Genomic DNA, 17,753 nt, shown 5'->3' with positions numbered 1-17,753 from the left:
ACTGTGATTCGTTGATCAAACTGAGGTGGAGCAGTCAGGCCACAGTTAGAGAGGAAAAGTCACATTGCTGTTTCCTCTCTTAAAATAAAACCTCAGAGCAACAGAGATTAGAGGGTTACGCATGAGCAAACAGACACATTTCTTTCAACACATCACAGATTATTTGCAATTTAGATACCCGGCTGTGATAAGAGGATCTGTTTGCGGCTTTGTTATCAGGGATTGATTGCAAACCTATGAGCTGACCTTCGGCCAGAAGCGTCAGTGTTATTTTCTTTGCATTCTAGACTCAGCAGAGAACAACAGCAGTCGTTCAAACTGATTAAATCAGCCTCTCACTCACTCTCAGTTTAATGCCAAAATGCTTCTATTATCACTACTAAATAATTAGTTTTTGTAACAGGACACATGTAATAAGTTGTCAGTAATGTGTAGAGTGTGCATCCCAAACTGTAAACTAAGTATATGCGTCCTTTTACTAGCAATAAAAGATGATTTAAAAGAAAAGGAAGTAACGTTCCTGCAGTGTACCACAGGTCATGACATACTTCCTGTCACTCTATCTGTAGGAGAGGATCTCTGAGCGATAATGAGACAACTGAGGAAGCTCAGCTCCGGACATGACCTGCACATATGAGAGCTTCATAACTGTTGGAGACATCTATCTTCGGGGACAGTGAAGGAATCATCAGATAAGGAGAGCTGAGTTGATGTCTGCGTGCTGGAGGAGGATTTCATAACCTCAACCTGAAGACACGAAGGACCCGCGAAGACCTCAGTGCTGACGTGATCTTATGTCAGTTTTCAGTACCGCTCAGGATTCAGATTCTCCCACAGAAACTCCAAACTGGCGACCAATGAGAGGACGAGGACAGTTAGCACCAGCAGACAAACACTGACACAGTTTCAAAGTGTCTGTGCACCAATCTGAATATCTTTTAAGTTCAGTGATGGCTAGTAAATGTGCTCAAGTAGTGACACAGAACAGAGACATTATCATGTTTGCCATGTAAAATAAAGGCAGTGTAATTTTGCAGTTTCTACAGTGTGCCTTGAACTGTTTTTGAGGAAGGCTTGCTTTTTATGTGTTATAATAAAATAAGTGAATTAAAATAAATATTATTGACTGTTTGCTGTTCTGTCCTACGTCTATATTTTGTAAAATACATGTGACAAACTAAATATTGTAGTCAGAACATTTCCTCTCCCTCACTGTCCACATGTATGTGGAAAGGTTGTCAACACAATCAGTCATCCTTGTCCACTTAATTTTGATTCAGATTACTAAATTTTACACAGTTATGGCACCATAATAATAATAATAATAATAATAATAATAATAATAATAATAATACTAATAATAATAATAATAATAATAATAATAATAATAATAATAATAATAAAGCAGCTTTGGAACAAAATGTTTGACCTTAAGAAAAAGTGAAGGTGGATTTATTTACTGTCAAAATCCACAACAATGTAATAGTTTCAATTCGAGTTTTGAGTTTCGATTGAACCCAAATGAATACAAGAGAGTGACTGTTAAGTAGCCTATTGCTGCAGATTAATTAAGATTACCCTTGAAGCTCTGCCCCCGACACATCCACACACTCACAACCAACACCTTCACCTGTTTCTTATATTCAAATTTTACAGGCTGAGGAAGCAAATTTTGTAATTAGCTGTAACACAGTGATTCACAGGTTAAAGGATAGATTCACTCAAAAATAAACTAATTATCTTCAAAGCCGATGTCAGGGGATGTTTCATAGTCCCAAAATGCAGCATTCTCTATTCTCTTACCTCATTCATCTAGATTTTGCCTAATTCTATGTTTTTGCAGCCTTTTAAAACAAGTCCCCATCTGATTCAGGTGTTGAGGAGAGACATTGTTTAGCTGTGAAGCTCCAGAAAAGTTTTGTGGACTAAGAAACTTCCCCTGACTTTCCATCGGCATGGGGTTGAGAAGACTGAATCTTCATTTTTGGGTGAATTTATCCTTTAATGAAGTTTGGACTTACCTAGCAGTGGATTTTGTCAAAAAGATGGCATAACATCCAATTATTATTTGCTTCCCTCTATCTAAACTGGTTCTTCTTGCGTACATATATCACACTGAGACTCTTTGTGTCCCCTGAGATGCTGTAATCTGAGCCCCTGGGCTGGTTTCTCTCACAGACTGCCCATTTCCTCCAACCAACACACGCCGACAAAGCTCAGCCTGTTCATCTGAAGAAGAAACGAGGTGAAAGGTGTCGAACATGAGGACGTCTCTCTGCCATGTCTCGGTAATATATACATTTAGAATAATTCTATATGATTATGTTCTGTTGTGGACGCGTCAGGGCAGGCGGCAGCAGTGAGTCTCCCTTCTCCCTTGATCAGCTGAATCAATCAGATAATCCCATCTCACTGATCAATAGGTCACATGGCCACGCGCAGACTCACCTCCTGCCCCGCTGTATTTAAACCTGAGCGCGTCCGTCAGCAGCAGAAGTTCCTGTCGAATCTGTGCTGGTTAATGATTGTTTGGTTATCTTGTACTTAGTACTTGAGCGTGGAGTTTGGAGTCTGCCCTCCCCTCATTTAAAACATAATAGGAGAAGCTTGGACTCCCTTTGCCTTTCTTTTTGGCCCTTTAGTGCCTCTTCAGCAGCTGACTCCTCTGCTTCTGTGTCAGTTTTTGACTCTTCTGGCTGCAGAGAGAGGATACACAATGTTAACCCTGGTTGTGCTCTTGCTTTGCACGGCCTCCTGTGTCTCAGCTTCCGCCAAAGGTGAGTCGATGAGTTGTTGTGACTTTTGTTATTTCTTGTGTGCAGGTATAGTTTGTGTTAGTGGGGTGTCCGGGGCCCTACAGGCTGATTTATCTTAGAACAGTTGAATGGCTTTGTTTGTGAGGAGAGGAAATGTGTTGACAAGGCTTTATTTATAACTCAAAATGAAGCTCTGCTGTGCTGTGGAAGCTTCTCATCAGAGGGAAACGTTGGGGAATTGCTGATGATCAAACACTGTGGTTGTCAGTCTGGGGTCCAAGGATCAACAGGGGTCCGTCAGTGAGTTGCAGGGAGTCCCAAGCAAAATGTTGAGGAGGATATTTCACATTTCATCACTTTTTTTGGAAATTGGAACAAGACAAGAAAATAAGGTTGGCGATTTTTAGTAATTTACACACTTTATTAATATTTTATTAATTATTTACTGAGCGGTGACACAACCCCGTCATGTTTGGGTTCTGTGATCTAAATCTAATTGTGCAACAGAGGCTTTAAAGTCCTCAAATGAATGAATCCTGTCAGGAATCAATGGCCACAGTGTCAGTCTCCTATTCGCTGTCAGTGGAGTAGCTTCAGATAACTTGACGACATCACTGATTGATAAGAGTGAAGTCAAAAAAGGACAGAAACACAACATTTATTATTTCTGTTGGTGTTTTGCATCTGATGTTTCAGCAGAATCTCGGCCAGTCAGTCAGTTGTTTACCCACAATGTCTATTTGTTGAATTGAGCTCTTCGTTCCTCTGCGACCGACCGGTGATGAAATCAAATACTGACACGTCAGGCTGTCTTTCCCTCGTGGACTTAATGTCATGCTGTCTAACGGAAACACTTCTGATTAGTAGAGCAGAGGAGGGATGAACACGCCTTGTTAAATGGCTGCTGGATGAATCACCTTAACGCTGTCTGACAGTATCGCCGCAAAGGAAACAAAAAATGAAAGAGGAGAAGCAGCCGTTTTGTTCAGTGGAAGTTGTTCTTTTACTTTTATGACTTTCTGAAAGAGAAAATAAAACAAGACGCAGCAGATAGAATGAGAATAAAAGAAGAAAGAGAAGAAATAAAAACAATCAAAAGGAATAAGATCAGACACAACAATATGAAAAACAGTATAAATGAGGAAAGCACATATAAGGTGGAGGATGCCTCAGACTCAAGTGTCTGACTGGATTAGAGACATAGACCTTCAGCCATCAAGTCCTTCAGTCTGAGTTCATCTTTAAATGTTAAAGTTACATTATCACTGATAGCAAGGCATTTAAAAGTATGGTTTGCCTTGAGAGGGTTCCTATGAGGTCTGCCTGTGTGCTTTTCCCACAATACAAGTTTGCTTGATCGCAAGACACGATATTTAACTCTTCTTCTTTTTTTAAATCTCCATAAAACTTAATAATAATTTGATAAATGTTAGGACTGAGTGAAAAAATGATATTTTTGACCAAATACCTCAATATTGATATTGCAGCAATAATGTAGAGATCACTATAGGGACCTTACGTTGAGATTTCTGATCAGTAATCATCAGTAATGTGGATTTAGTTGAGAGAATTAGAACAAATTGTACAGTCTGGTATGTTCAGAGTGCAACCAGGAAAAGACAACACTAACGACATATCGATATATACAACAACATCCACAATCGAAGACACAATATAACTCTGACTCTGAATGAAAATCTTGGCAGTGATGTAAAGCACCCTTCTTCACTCGTTGGGCTCACCAGCTGTGTTTCCTGTGTTTCTTCAGGTGGTGCTGCTGGACCCCGGCTGAACAACAACCAGCTGTACAAATTCAGCTACACCACTGAGGTGCTGGTGGACAAGGCCCGGGGGTCGAAAGAGGGCAGCGCTGGCTACAAGATCTCCAGCGATGTGGACGTCAACCTCGTCTGGAGAGACCCCAGCAGCAAGGATGACCAACTCATTCAACTGGCGGTACGTCGATCCAATCATAGTATCAAGTACATCCACAAAAAGATAGTGAGAACAAGCCATATGATATATCTGGCTACACACACTTTTGCTCAGATTGGTAGTAAAGCCTGCACGCCTACTCTTCTTAACAGTAAGCATCGGTGTGTTTGCTCACATGAATGAATCTCTTGTTAACAGATCTCAAACGTGAGGATCGACCCTGCGACCCATCGATCAGAGAAGAAGAACGTCCTCCATGGGTCCACGGCTGAAAGTGTGTTGGGCAAGACCAAACTGGCAGCTCTGACAAAACCTTTCATGGTGCACCTGAGAAATGGAAAGGTGAGAGTATTAGTACTTAACTCGACTTAACTGCTACTGTAGGCACTTACATGGCCTTTTCTGTACGTGGATAGTTGGTATTTAACAGTATGCAATTGGCCCTGTCAGTAGCACTGCAAGGGTTATTCGATTAGCTGTTTTGCTCATGGGTTAATTGTTTCAGTCATTTTTCATGCAAAAAAGGCAGATATGTTTCGGTACCAGCCTCTAAAATGTGAGGAGTTCCCTGCTTTTGTTTGTCATTGATGATAGTAAATGAAAAGTCTTTGCGTCTTTGACAACAAACGTTGCTTAATGACATCACTTTGAGTAGTTTTTCCACATATTTTAAATACAACTTATAGACTAACTGATTAATTGATTCATTCTCAAGAATCAGTAACTGCTTTCTCTGTACAACCTCACAGTATCAGGAATTTAGACCTTAGTTGACATGCTGTCTAAATAAAAAAACACAATTTGTCAAATTTATTTTGGGTTGACATGAAGATATCTTATATTCACTAAATGTCATGAATAACAGTGGCAATTCCTTGATATTATATGACTTACAATTTATAATCGTCAACATGCGAGAGATTCTTATAAATAATGATATAAAGTCAGTAGTTTGCTTTCAGCACTTCCGCCGTTGAGACTTGGTGAGCTTTACCTCCATTGTGCTGGAGTGATGATGCTGGCAGGGGAATTACCAGCCAGATGTGTGTGTATGTGTAGGTGTGTGTGCAAAGGTCAGCACGGTCAGAGGGTCAATAAATTAATGGTGGATAAAGTTCATCATAGTGGCTGTGAGATGAGTTATTGCATCATTATCACATCATCATCACTATATGCTATCTAATAATGTGTATAGATTGTTAGATATCTCATTTAAAGTCAAAGCGAGACTAAAAGCACGTGTAAAACTATCTCTTTCCACAGTATTTCATGTTTTTGATTGTTTTTGATCATGTTGGTCCACATGTAGACCAAAGGCTTGGGTATCTCTTTATAAAGGGTTTATAAAATGTGACTTAGGGTTTCATTCATTGGTTCAACATTTACTAACGCTACATAGATCATTATTTTATGACCATGTAACATTTGAAAAGGGCTGCAGATGATCCAGAGCCCTCAAAAAGAAGCTATTACTCATCTATTCCTAGATTTGAACATTTATAATTGTCTTAATATCTCTGTTCTCCTCATTGACTTGAAACTGATCCATAAATGCTTTATTAACCATTAATGAGACAATTGGTTACAACTTGAAAACCCTTGATTAGGAAGTACTTAACCTCCTCACCACCCTGGTGACCTGGGAGGTGACCTGTTTGTCGTTCACACAGGTTTCCCATACCGCCAGGACTGCAGTGACATGTTAATTTGCTTCACCAACATTGTTAGTGTGACGTGCCAGAAAAGTATCTGAAGTGAAGAAAAACTGTGGCTGATTTCTAGATGAACAGCGGTTCAGTGTGGGGTAAAGGTTGAAAGAATGACCTGGAAGACACTGTGAAACCGGATAGCTTATTTATACCGATGGCTGGCTGGGGCAGGAAAAACTACACATAAGAGGAGCGGACGGTCTATTTATGGTGGTCCTGGCTGATGTTGTGACTGAGCGCCACAAATAAATAACATACTGTATAGGAGACAGTGTCGGATGATGTAACCGGCTGCTTTCTCCACTCATGAGCAGGATGCAGAGTACTCCATTGAGCCTCGTTGGAAAACTCTGCGGTGTGATGTGATATTTCCCGAGATGAGCTAAGCTTATTTGACTGATTGTTTTAATATGACAGCAGTAAACAGAAGTCTGACTCATCTTTCATGCTGGTCATCGCTGTGCACTGATATGTATTCGGGATATAATTAGAGGAAATAAACTGCATGCCAGGTTGAGGTGTTCTTTTTAAACATTTAAAGTGCTAACACCAAGGTATCCTGGCCCCGTTTTTGATGTGCACTTCAAAGAATATCTTTTATTTCTGCGCGTAATGTAAATAGTCTCTGATGTCATCGTCATGCACACATGGGAAACTGACACCCTGAAACTCTTTGACCTGCATACGTGTAGGTCGCTTGGCTCATCGGCTGCTTTGTTCACAAGCATTGTTTGACATTTTGCTTTCTTTGCTGTAGGCAAAAGCATTTTACTCCTTCTGGGCCGAACCTGCAACCATCAAGAACATGAAAAGAGGGCTGGCCAGCTTGCTGCAAGTACAGCTCAGGACTGGGAAGGCTGTTGAGGTAAATGGCGCGAAAGAGACCCCCATTCCATTTATCCATGTTTTTGGTATTTTGTTATATGCCGCTAATGTGACAAACTTAATGTGTGGCAACAGAATGACGTGTCTGGAAGGTGCACAGTCGAGTACAAAGCAGCCCAAGGTCAAGTGACGAGAACCAAGATCCTGGAGACATGTAAGACAGCAGAGAGCGGATTCACCACACACAGTCAGGTATGTCAGCATCCAGACCAGCTCACCGTGCTGAAATTATGAATGTTACCGAATCACTATAGAATTGTGCTTCATTGTGTCCTCCTTCAGGTCTTGGGTGTAAGCAAGAAGTCCAGTTCTGTTACAGTGTTCACGCTTGAAGATGGTTTCATCCGCTCAGCCGTGGCTGAAGAGACACACTCACTGGCCGTCAACTCCCGGAGATCTGCCGCGGCTAAAGTTGTTTCCAGGTACAGTGAATGCCTTGGCAAAGAGTGAATGCGTGCTGCCATTTCTTTTACGGGCGCACTTTAATTTCAGGATTTTCTACACAGGCAAACACTCACACTGGTCGGGACAGAGGCTGGACCACAGGAGGCTGCTGGGAAAGACGTGACTGGGGTTGTCAAGTCGATCAATGCAAAATTTGCTGCCGTTGGTATTATGGCAGAGAAGGTCAAATCCCAGTGCAAGGGATGTCCATCAGTGAGTACCTGTTCACTTAAATTACATTTTATTACATTACATTCTACCATGACATTATGTACAGGCATGGTCGTGGTCTCCAGAGGATAATCCCCTGACCTGTCCTCTGGCTCCATGAGGTTGAATTTTGTCGCTTTCAGTAAAACATCTCATTATCAGATGGACTGCTATAACATTTAGTGCAGGATGGATCCTAAAAGACTTTGAGTTTTCCTTTAGTTCCTTTCATCAGATCAAATTTTCAGTTTGTACAATGCTAAAAGTAATTGATGTCTATTCTTGGCTGAGAGCCAACCTAAATCCACGTTTCGTGGAAATCTGTTCAGTAGTTTCTGTGTAATCCATCTGACAAACACACCAATCAACCAATGAACGTACAGTCTATGGATCAAAAGGTATCTCTCCCTGGTGAGGTCTTTGATTCTAATAATTTCCTGGTGAAGAAAATCTGCTAAATAATTAATATTCAAAACTAACTAACTTAAGTATCCATGAACTTGTGCAAGTTCTTATTTCTATGAAACAGGTTAGGAAAACACATGCAATCCAGCATTTCTTATACAGCTTCATAAAGATCCCTACACTTATTGGATCAGTACAGCTCACATTTCTGAGTAAGACGGTCTGGGGTTGAGTCATTATAACAAAACTGATCCAAATAACACTGTATTAGTTAACAGATACGGTATATTTTTGTACAGTAATTACCCACTGAAGACGATCTGTCTCCTTATCCCCTCTCCCCTGTGTTCCGCTCGTAGCTTTTCGAACATTGGCAGGCTCAACAGAAGCAGCTGGAGCCGGCGAGCCTGTCCAAAGCCACGGCTCCTCGCAGCTTCCTGGCCCTCATCCAGAGCATTAGGAAGGCGTCCAAGGATGAGATCCTCAAAGTGCTGAAGAGTGCCAGCAAGACAACTCTGTAAGCAGGCTCCTCCTTCTTCCCTACATCTTAATTTACCTACTGGCTCCATCCCTCTGCTGGTTCTTTGAATTACTCTTAACTTTTAAGTTAAGGATCAAATAGCATGAACTCACCATCATTGTATTCTCTTACTTTTCGCTGGTTTCAGACCTCAGGTGGTGGATGCTGTGACCTCCTCCCAGACCGAAGCGTCTCTGGACGCCATGCTTGAATTCCTTAACTTCACAGATGCCAAAGGTTTGGTTCTGCAGGAGAGGTTTCTCTATGCGTGTGGCTTCTCTTCACATCCCAATGAGAGGATGCTCCAGGCACTGCTGGTAAGATTAGCACAGAACCGGCAACTTTTGGGCTGAACTCACACACTTCACATCAGCGCTCTCTTCATAAATGACGTTATATGTAATATATTGCTTTCTGCCGATGGAATATTTTCTCTTTAATATAATGTGTCTTAATTGTTGAATGTTTTGGGTGGATTATCATGACAATGTGTTTCCTTTTCAGGATATTTCAAAGGGAAAGTTCGGCAGCACTGACATTAAGGAGTCTGTGGTGATCATTATGGGAGCCCTGGTCCACAAGCTGTGTCAGAAAGGAGGTTGTGACTTACCGGTAAGTCTCAAAGAAAATGAAACATACAATACTCTGGAAATTGAGCTGAATTTGAGCTGACTCATGATTTTTTGCTGTATATTTTACCTCTCAGGCGGTGGTGCAGGCTAAGAAGCTAATTCTAGCCGGTCCTGACAGCACACAGGTGGAGTCTGAGGTCCAGATGTACCTTCTGGCTCTGAAGAACTCGATGCTTCCCGAGGCCATTCCCATCTTCTCCAAATTCGCGGAGTCAGAGGTGGGAGCTTACAGCACCATCGCCCTCACAGCTCTGCAGAGATACGACGTCAAGCTCATGACCGACGAGGTAAGCCGTAGTTCACGCAACACTTCATTTGAACTGATGGTCTGCGGAGCTGATCAAAAGAATCTGTAACCAAACATTTATGTCGTTCGTAGGTTAAGCAGACAGTGAACAGGGTTTACCACCAGAACCGACGGATCTATGAGAAAAACGTGAGAGCTGCTGCCGCTGACGTCATCCTCAGTAGCAACCCGTCATACATAGAGGTCAAAAATCTGCTGCTGTCTATTGGAAACCTGCCTCGTGAGATGAACAAGTACATGCTGTCCAAGATCCAGGACATTGTCCGCTTCCAGCTGCCTGCCAGGTTTGTCATGGACCAACAGAAATAGCTTCTAAAATCCTTAGTGAACACTCAGAACAAGGAGTATTTTGTGCACAGAACATAAATGCTCATATGCAGCCATTTATTGAACAATATTTGTTTTTCATTTTTCAGCAAAGTTATACAAAAAGCTATGAAGGACATGAATTCGGCCAACTACGACCGATTCTCAAAAGTTGGGTCGTCGTCTGCGTACTCAGGATTCATGGCGCGTGAGTAATCAATTTTGAGTTTCACTCTTATTTGGCTTTTTAGCAATAAGATAGATAACATCTACATGCTACATGCATGTTATGTGTTGACTGAGTATTTTAAAATCCCCATTCCTGCAGAATCTGCCGATGTGACCTCCACATACAGTTTGGACATCCTGTATTCAGGCTCTGGGATCTTGAGGAGGAGCAACATGAACATTTACGGTGCTAGTAAAGGAGCAATGCTACATGGACTACAGGTCAGGAAACCAACGTGAAGAAAGACATTTTTGTAATATATATAAAACAAGCTTTGCAAGACTGTTGCAGGAAAAGGAATTTCAATGTTTTACTTCCTTTATTTTTAACATAAAGTACTTTGAATCATTACTAATTTGAATGTCCTTATCTCCTAGGTTGCGATCGAAGCCCAGGGTTTGGAGTCACTGATCGCTGCCACACCCGATGAGGGAGAGGAAGACCTGGAGTCGTTCGCTGGGATGTCAGCTTTGCTCTTTGACGTCCAGCTGCGGCCCGTCACCTTCTTCAAGGGTTACAGTGACCTCATGTCCAAAATGTTCTCCATGACAGGGGAGCCCATGAATGTGGTGAAGGGTCTGATCCTGCTGACTGATCATTCTGAGGTAATTAGTCACTACTGTTTACTACCTCAGTGCCACATTTACACCACACCTTGAAAGCAACGTTATATAGAACAGTTTCTGAGTGTAACACCAATACAGTAAATGCAAATCCCAGGTCCTTTACACGTTTTCAGACGCACTGTAGGTGCTGACTACAAACAAACCTCATCATATCATAACAACGTTATGTGATGAAACAAGTGATGGGGGAAGAGTGGCTGAGAAAGAGACACCGTTCATCCTATTACAAGTTACGGTACCATCAAAATGATTTCGAAGCTGTTATTTTGATTTGTTTATTCTTAAATCACAGGCTGTACAACAGATACAAAAATTATTAAATCATTGCTCATTAGTGAAAACAGCTTGAAAAGACCTACTGTACATAAACTAGAGCTGCAAACCAGAAGAAGTGTGATGTGCTGCTACATTTTGTTCCCACAAAAGGACTTGTTTACTTGGTCAGATGCATACAGTCTGTGAGCACAGCCACAGATAGCGAGTGACTCAAGTTCACAACGTCAGTCGTTAAGCTTAGTGAGTGTGAAAAGGGTCTAAATGTGAACAGCTGACACAAGGATTTAGCATTTATCGTGCCTTATACGGTTGCAGTGTTGAAAGTGCTTTGCTGGTTTATGAAACGTTTGCTTCATGATAAAAGATTTGTTCATTATGAGACACAACCAAGTATTTCAATGTGTGATTTATTTCATTTTTTGTCTTATTTCCTGCTTCTCTCTGGTCCTTTAGGTGATCACACTGCAGTCTGGTCTGAAGGCAAATGCAGAGTTCCAGGGAGGATTAGCCATCGACATCTCTGGAGGCATGGAGATCAGCCTGTGGTACAGGGAGTCCAAGACCAGCGTTAACAACAGGTAACAATACACTAACTGATATGAGGGCACCAGCAGAGCTTTTTTAACACAAGTTAAGTGTCATGTATATAGGTCACAGCCTCATGTACAACCAAGGAGTGATACATTATCTCACTGTTTTTAAAGAACTGTATGTACTGTATGACGTAATACACTCGCAGGGCAAAGGCCATTGTGAAAGGCAGAGAATTCTTAGAAAACAACCTTTGTGACACAAAGGAAAGTCGTTCCAGGCGTCCGAGCCATGTCAACGCACTGCAAATAGATCTCTGTTGATGTTAGATTCATGTGAACTTTAGATGGTCTATAAGTGTTGCCTGAATCATTTGTTCCACCGCTGTGCTGGACACGCTCCAGCATTGTGCCTCACGCACGTCTCATTTTCAGGTTTGTGTGGCCATGATGTCAGGCCTGTCTGGTTCTCTATTTAAAAACATTACAGTCGATGTGCAACAGTAGCTGCTGAAAATGGAGCATATCATCATGCACGTATTGGTTAGCCTGCGGCATCTGGTGATGAAACAGGATTTAAAGTCCGCTGCCACAGATTTGTAACATTTAGTTACAGTGGGCTCTATGCAAGACAGGGCTGCATATGAACCTTCATAATTTTTAAAGTGGAAATATACAACTTATTTGCTTTAAGTTATCATTCTGTAGTAAACAATGATTCTAGAGTGTAATGGAGACTTTCCTAGCATTTACTATGCTATTCGGACTGAAGGTTGCGTAACGGCACAAAATAAATATGTCTGCCATTATGCAACCATAACAGGAAGAGGCATCATTTTATGGGTTCACCAGGTATAGAGGATAGCTACCAGCAACCCTATGAGCAAAAGTGAACTGAGGGGTATTTACTCAATGGACGGTACTGGTGCTGTGTTAGTCTGTTCCCCTGCTGATATGAGTTTCCCCTTACTACTGGGACTTGAGACAGTTCAAAACCAGCACTCTTTGAACTAGATCAGAAAGTGACAAAATGTGTTGTTTTCTAAATACAACCAGGTGTTTTATTCTGTCTTTTCATAGCAGCGAGATCAAGGTTTCAAGGTGATTCTTAGGGTTGTTTTTTGCCTTGTGCAGTAGCAAAGCTGCTAGCGGTAGCCATGTTGCTAACGCAGAGAAACGCTAGGAGGGAGGAAAGTTGAAAAGGTTTTTTTTTTCCATAAACAAGCAGTACCAAACACATTTTGTCTGTGACAGTAAAGTCAAGATGCAAAGGTCAAGTCTTCCTTCCTTTTTTTCACCACTGTTAAGGGTCACATCTTGAATTTGGTCTTCAGGATGATTTGACCCATGTGTGGAAGGGAATGGCAGAGGCAGGTGAATGGATCAGCATAGTTGTACATCGTCCACTCTGATAATAGACTGGCAGGCTATCTATAGAAGCAGAACAAACCACACTGGCATCTTTGCCAAGGCATGTCTTCACGGGCAAAGTGACAGAGGTTGGATGTTCAACTAGTTGGCACATACTGTGATTTCAAACATAAGGGGAAGTTGTTACATGGTAGTTAAACTAAACTTGTTGTGTGAGCTTTACTGTGTGTTTGAGCCCCTGATACAAACTGTGTGATACAATTACACAAAACTTTTCACATGGTGGTTATGACAAGGCTGGAAACTGTCTGTTATAATCGTATACTTCACAAGATTTATTTAATCTTTTGGTAAGTTGCTGTGTTGTATGATACTGCTGTTATGTATCATCATGTAGTAAAGTATGGATTCCTACAATAATGATTTTTTTTTTTTCACTTTTAAGATGTGTTCTGCAGAACACATTTTAAAAATCACAAATACTCAAGTGTATTTGGGACATTTTGTATGTAATAAGTTCGCATGAATTGTAAGACATTACATGTATAATCAACAAGTTTAATATGTAATATTGTATGATAAATTCCATTTCACAGCGGCTATATTGACATGGAATTAAACTCAAAATGTTTTGGGGCCATTTACCATGTAAAATATTGGTATTTTCAAATTAAATAATGAAATGTTATATTTCAAATGTAAACTGTAAGACATCATATGTAAAGAAAATAAGGTCATAATGACATGTAGATCAACTGAAATGAAATTCAAATAACAAGGTAATTTTGGAGATGAAATGAACTGATTTAATACTGTACTGATATTAATATTGTGAAATTTAAGACATCACATATAAAAACAAGATATTTCACACATAATATGATAACAATAACAGTAATAATGGCATTTTCATATGGACTTTATCCACATATGATATTTCACATGGGAAAACATATATTTTCATATACTCATCTATGTATTTTGGGCACATTTTCATTTTTTTCCCCTTGCTTACTTGTTTTCAGGGGAGCGTTAGTGGTCACTGGGAACGTTACAGTGGACATGGACTTCATGAGAGCGGGTGTGGAGGTCAGCTTTGAAACAGAGGCATCGCTGGACTTCATCACCACTGTCCAGTTTTCTGAATATCCCTTCCTGGTGTGCATGCAGATGGACAAAGCTACCTTTCCATTCAGGTATTATAAGATTCTTCCTCAAAAAAGAAAAGATTTCAAGGCTATTTGGTGTTTTATTGTTAAATAAGCATATACCAAACCTAATCCCTTGATTGTCTGCTTTCAGTGAGCACCTGACCAAGTATGAGAGTTTGTCATCGGGGAAGAGCGTCGTGTCACGCAAGAGCAAGAAACAGCTCGTCCCCGGTTCTGAGTTCCCTCTTCACCAGGAGAACTCAAACATGTGCAAGAAGGTTTTTGACTCCAACTGGTAAAGGAGACATCATAACCCATCCAGGAAAAAGTAGTCATTTCTTATTGTCGCTCAAGAGGGTTTTATTGCATTCAGGGACAGCTATCACACCTCAGCCTCACGTCAGTGAAAGACTGTAAGAGAGACAAGTGGTGAATGTTTTTTGTTTTTTTTTAACAACACATGCAGTGTTTACATTCCTGTGAGTATTTAAGTCATTTTAATTCGACATTTTGTTTTTGAAATCAGGAATTCTTCAATTGTCTTTTTACAGATTTCCTTGAAGATTTATTTATGATGCAGGATGTATGTTTTATTTGATAGGTGATACTCCGCTAAGAAAATACCACTGCAATTTTCCCAACACAGTTTATAGTAAAGATGTACATGTAAATATCAACACTGGAGATAGTGGACTAACTTCCCCCTTTAATAGAAATGCTCCTTTCTGTCAACATTCCTGTTTTTTAATTAAATGTGTTTACTAAGGAGCAACAGTTTGTTTTATGTCACTGTTCCCACACTTGAAATAACTTATTAAGCCAAGTAATACCAGTTAATTCATATTAATTTTTGGTGATGTTTAATATTCCTTACAGAAACTATGAGTGTTCATTGTGTTTACTTTTACTGTTTTTGCAAGATTTAAGCAGGAAATTGAATCAGCCAAAATGAATCCATTAATACTTGAATATATTTTTTGTACGTGGGTGTAATTGCTCTGTTTGTCTGAAAATGTTTTGGTAGTTTGAAGATTTTTTAACTACTTTGAGCTCGTGTTTCCATGTTTTGGGAGCAGATTGTTAGATCTGTAATTGGCTGACAATAAATGTGCACTGGAAACACTTTTGACTCTGTTTATGGATTTAGATTCAACAAAAAAGTTGTGTACACACATTTTTACTATGTTCACAACAGAACTGGATTGAACAGCTGGGGGTAGAAATACCATGTGGGACTTTAAAGGGCCACTCCACTAATTTTACATGTCAGTTAATGTCTGAGGACATCACCTTAGCTTGGTTTAGAGACTACAGATTTACATTTCAGATGGACCATAATGTACTTTGATAAACTCAAAAGTCAGATGATCTTATCCTCTGCTACTTTGATACTGACCAATCTTTACTCTGCATATGAGCCCTGCAAATTTATGAAAGTACAACACAATTTTTTAGGAATGCTCATCATGCTCATCACAAACACACGGCATATTCATAATATTTTGCTTGTGACTAACTGGCACTCCCATTCTAGGATACTGTCCTGTCGTGTGTCCACAGTGTGTCATTTAGTTTTGGGACGTGTGATTAAACACAAATGTATTAGGTATATGCACCATGTAAGTAAACATAAGACCACAAGGCAAGACCTAAACATTAGGTTAAGATAAAGAGGCGTTCTTAACGCCCTCATTGTGCTGGGCTGCCATTTATTTTAATGCATATCTCCTCCCTTCCCACAAAGTTAATGCCACATGTAGAGGTTCAGAGACCCTGAACCTCTACATGTGACATGAGTAACAATGCAGCTGCAGTAATAACACTCCTCTATGTCTGAGAATGTCAGTCTGTCCGCCATTTGGGTCTATTCATGGTTCCCAGAGGATGAATCCTTATGATTTTGGTAATCCACTGACATTTCCTCTGGTGGCGCCACGAGGTTGACATTTTGTCATCATCACTATTGTTTGTCCAGTACTTTGGTTTATGACCAAATACTTGCAATGTAAACACATTCTCATACTTTGTGCTGTATTTTAAGCTTATTAGCTAAAGTTTCACTTTCCAAAAAAGGAAGCTAGGTGTATATACCAATAGCTGAACTAGGTGAACATGATGACACAGAATTGATGTTTACCCATATTGTATATGCGTATATATGTATATGCTAGGTTAAACATCTACATGACTTTATTATCACTGTGTAAGCATCCTAACACTTAATTAAAAGCATTGGTGTGCCTCGGTACCACCTCAGAGAGCCACTAGCTGTGTTTTAAACCCATGATCCTGGAGTACACGTTCTTACCAGTTTGAATCATGAAAATTCAACCACCATCAGAATCAAGATGGCAAACTTCTGAATTTGAAACAATATTCACTATAGAAAACTTTGTAAGGTTTTTTCACTCCCTACTGTGTAGGTTGTCTTCACGTTAGCATGTTTTTTCAAAGGTGCACTGTCCAAGGTGAAAAATGTACCCTTGTATCCCAAAGTAAATTATACTTGTTGATCCAGGTGAAGCAATAGATCATGACTTTTCTTGTGTCACAGCTGTGACATCAGAGCCCTTACTGGCATCTAAATACAACAACTGGGCCTTAATGTAGATACTTCAGAAACCACCGAGAGCAGCTGGGGGGAAAACCAGTGTCTGCCAGTCTCACTGCATCCACGGCAACCGAGTAAACACAGCAGCAAACTGTCAGGTTAAACTTAAGCCTCGGCCCGGGTGATGTTTCAGTGTCACCAGAAAGCTAACCTCGCACGCTGGCAGATGCCAAATGTGTACTTGTGTTGGCATAAATCTGTTTGATTCCCTTTGACCCTTGTCATTTATCTTTCTGTATGTTTTTAGTTGGGAAACTTTTATCGAATGCAGAAGGACAGCCACAGTAAACAGGTCATGGAGATAGAAAGAATTCAAATATAGCGCACAAATATTAAGTACAAATACACAAAAATATCTAAGGAAGAGTATTAACCAAATCATGAGTAGTGCTGGACACATCAGGTCATCTCAGTCAGTCACTGAGGAGAACACTGTATCAAATCTTGACCATTTTATGATGAGTTTTCTAATTCATGATTATTAAATAATGTTGTAATACTGATTGATTGAAAAGTATTAATAAGAACGTTTTCAATTCATAAAGAAGACTGTTCAGCAAGCAAAATGTTTTTTCAAAACATGGCAACCCCAAACAAATCTTTGAGGTAATCATATTTAATTGTTAAATCTTTGCTGTAAAACATAGTTAAAAAAATAGTTTGTATTGTCTATATATTTCCAGTAAATTCATCTCTTCAGTTAGTGTTCCCGGTTTTCCTCAAATATCTTGTTTTTGATCATAACAAATCCTCATTTTATTTTATCTTACAACTTATAAACAATAAGTGCAACATTAGAACATTTTTTTTTACTATAATGGCATCCTTGTAACTTGTACAATAGCTGAAT

At 40.1% G+C, this 17,753-nt stretch overlaps 1 protein-coding gene across 1 annotated transcript; it reads left to right on the top strand.

The window, feature by feature from the left end:
• Positions 1 to 2,520: 2,520 nt before the first annotated feature.
• Positions 2,521 to 15,414, top strand: LOC119028922 (microsomal triglyceride transfer protein). Its single transcript, XM_037115381.1, has 18 exons — positions 2,521 to 2,777; positions 4,525 to 4,712; positions 4,890 to 5,033; positions 7,158 to 7,265; positions 7,361 to 7,477; positions 7,568 to 7,707; positions 7,792 to 7,942; positions 8,704 to 8,861; positions 9,013 to 9,181; positions 9,369 to 9,476; positions 9,571 to 9,783; positions 9,876 to 10,087; positions 10,220 to 10,317; positions 10,438 to 10,559; positions 10,716 to 10,943; positions 11,694 to 11,818; positions 14,167 to 14,337; positions 14,444 to 15,414. Exons 1-18 carry the CDS (start codon positions 2,717 to 2,719, stop codon positions 14,589 to 14,591), a joined length of 2,661 nt encoding a protein of 886 aa, XP_036971276.1. The 5' UTR covers positions 2,521 to 2,716; the 3' UTR covers positions 14,592 to 15,414.
• The last annotated feature ends 2,339 nt before the right edge of the window (positions 15,415 to 17,753 follow it).

The sequence above is a fragment of the Acanthopagrus latus genome, chromosome 1 (assembly GCF_904848185.1).
Source record: "Acanthopagrus latus isolate v.2019 chromosome 1, fAcaLat1.1, whole genome shotgun sequence".
Classification (NCBI taxonomy): domain Eukaryota; kingdom Metazoa; phylum Chordata; class Actinopteri; order Spariformes; family Sparidae; genus Acanthopagrus; species Acanthopagrus latus.
The sequence above is the reverse complement of the archived record's forward strand: the minus strand, read 5'-3'. Positions and strand labels throughout refer to the sequence as shown.

What these genes read in the sequence shown, in the direction of transcription:
- LOC119028922 (XM_037115381.1), top strand. Translation starts at nt 2,717, where the DNA reads ATGTTAACCCTGGTTGTGCTCTTGCTTTGCACGGCCTCCTGTGTCTCA. An exon ending in ACCAACTCATTCAACTGGCG is followed by an intron (nt 4,713 to 4,889) that starts GTACGTCGATCC and finishes TCTTGTTAACAG; the next exon opens with ATCTCAAACGTGAGGATCGA. An exon ending in GATTCACCACACACAGTCAG is followed by an intron (nt 7,478 to 7,567) that starts GTATGTCAGCAT and finishes GTCCTCCTTCAG; the next exon opens with GTCTTGGGTGTAAGCAAGAA.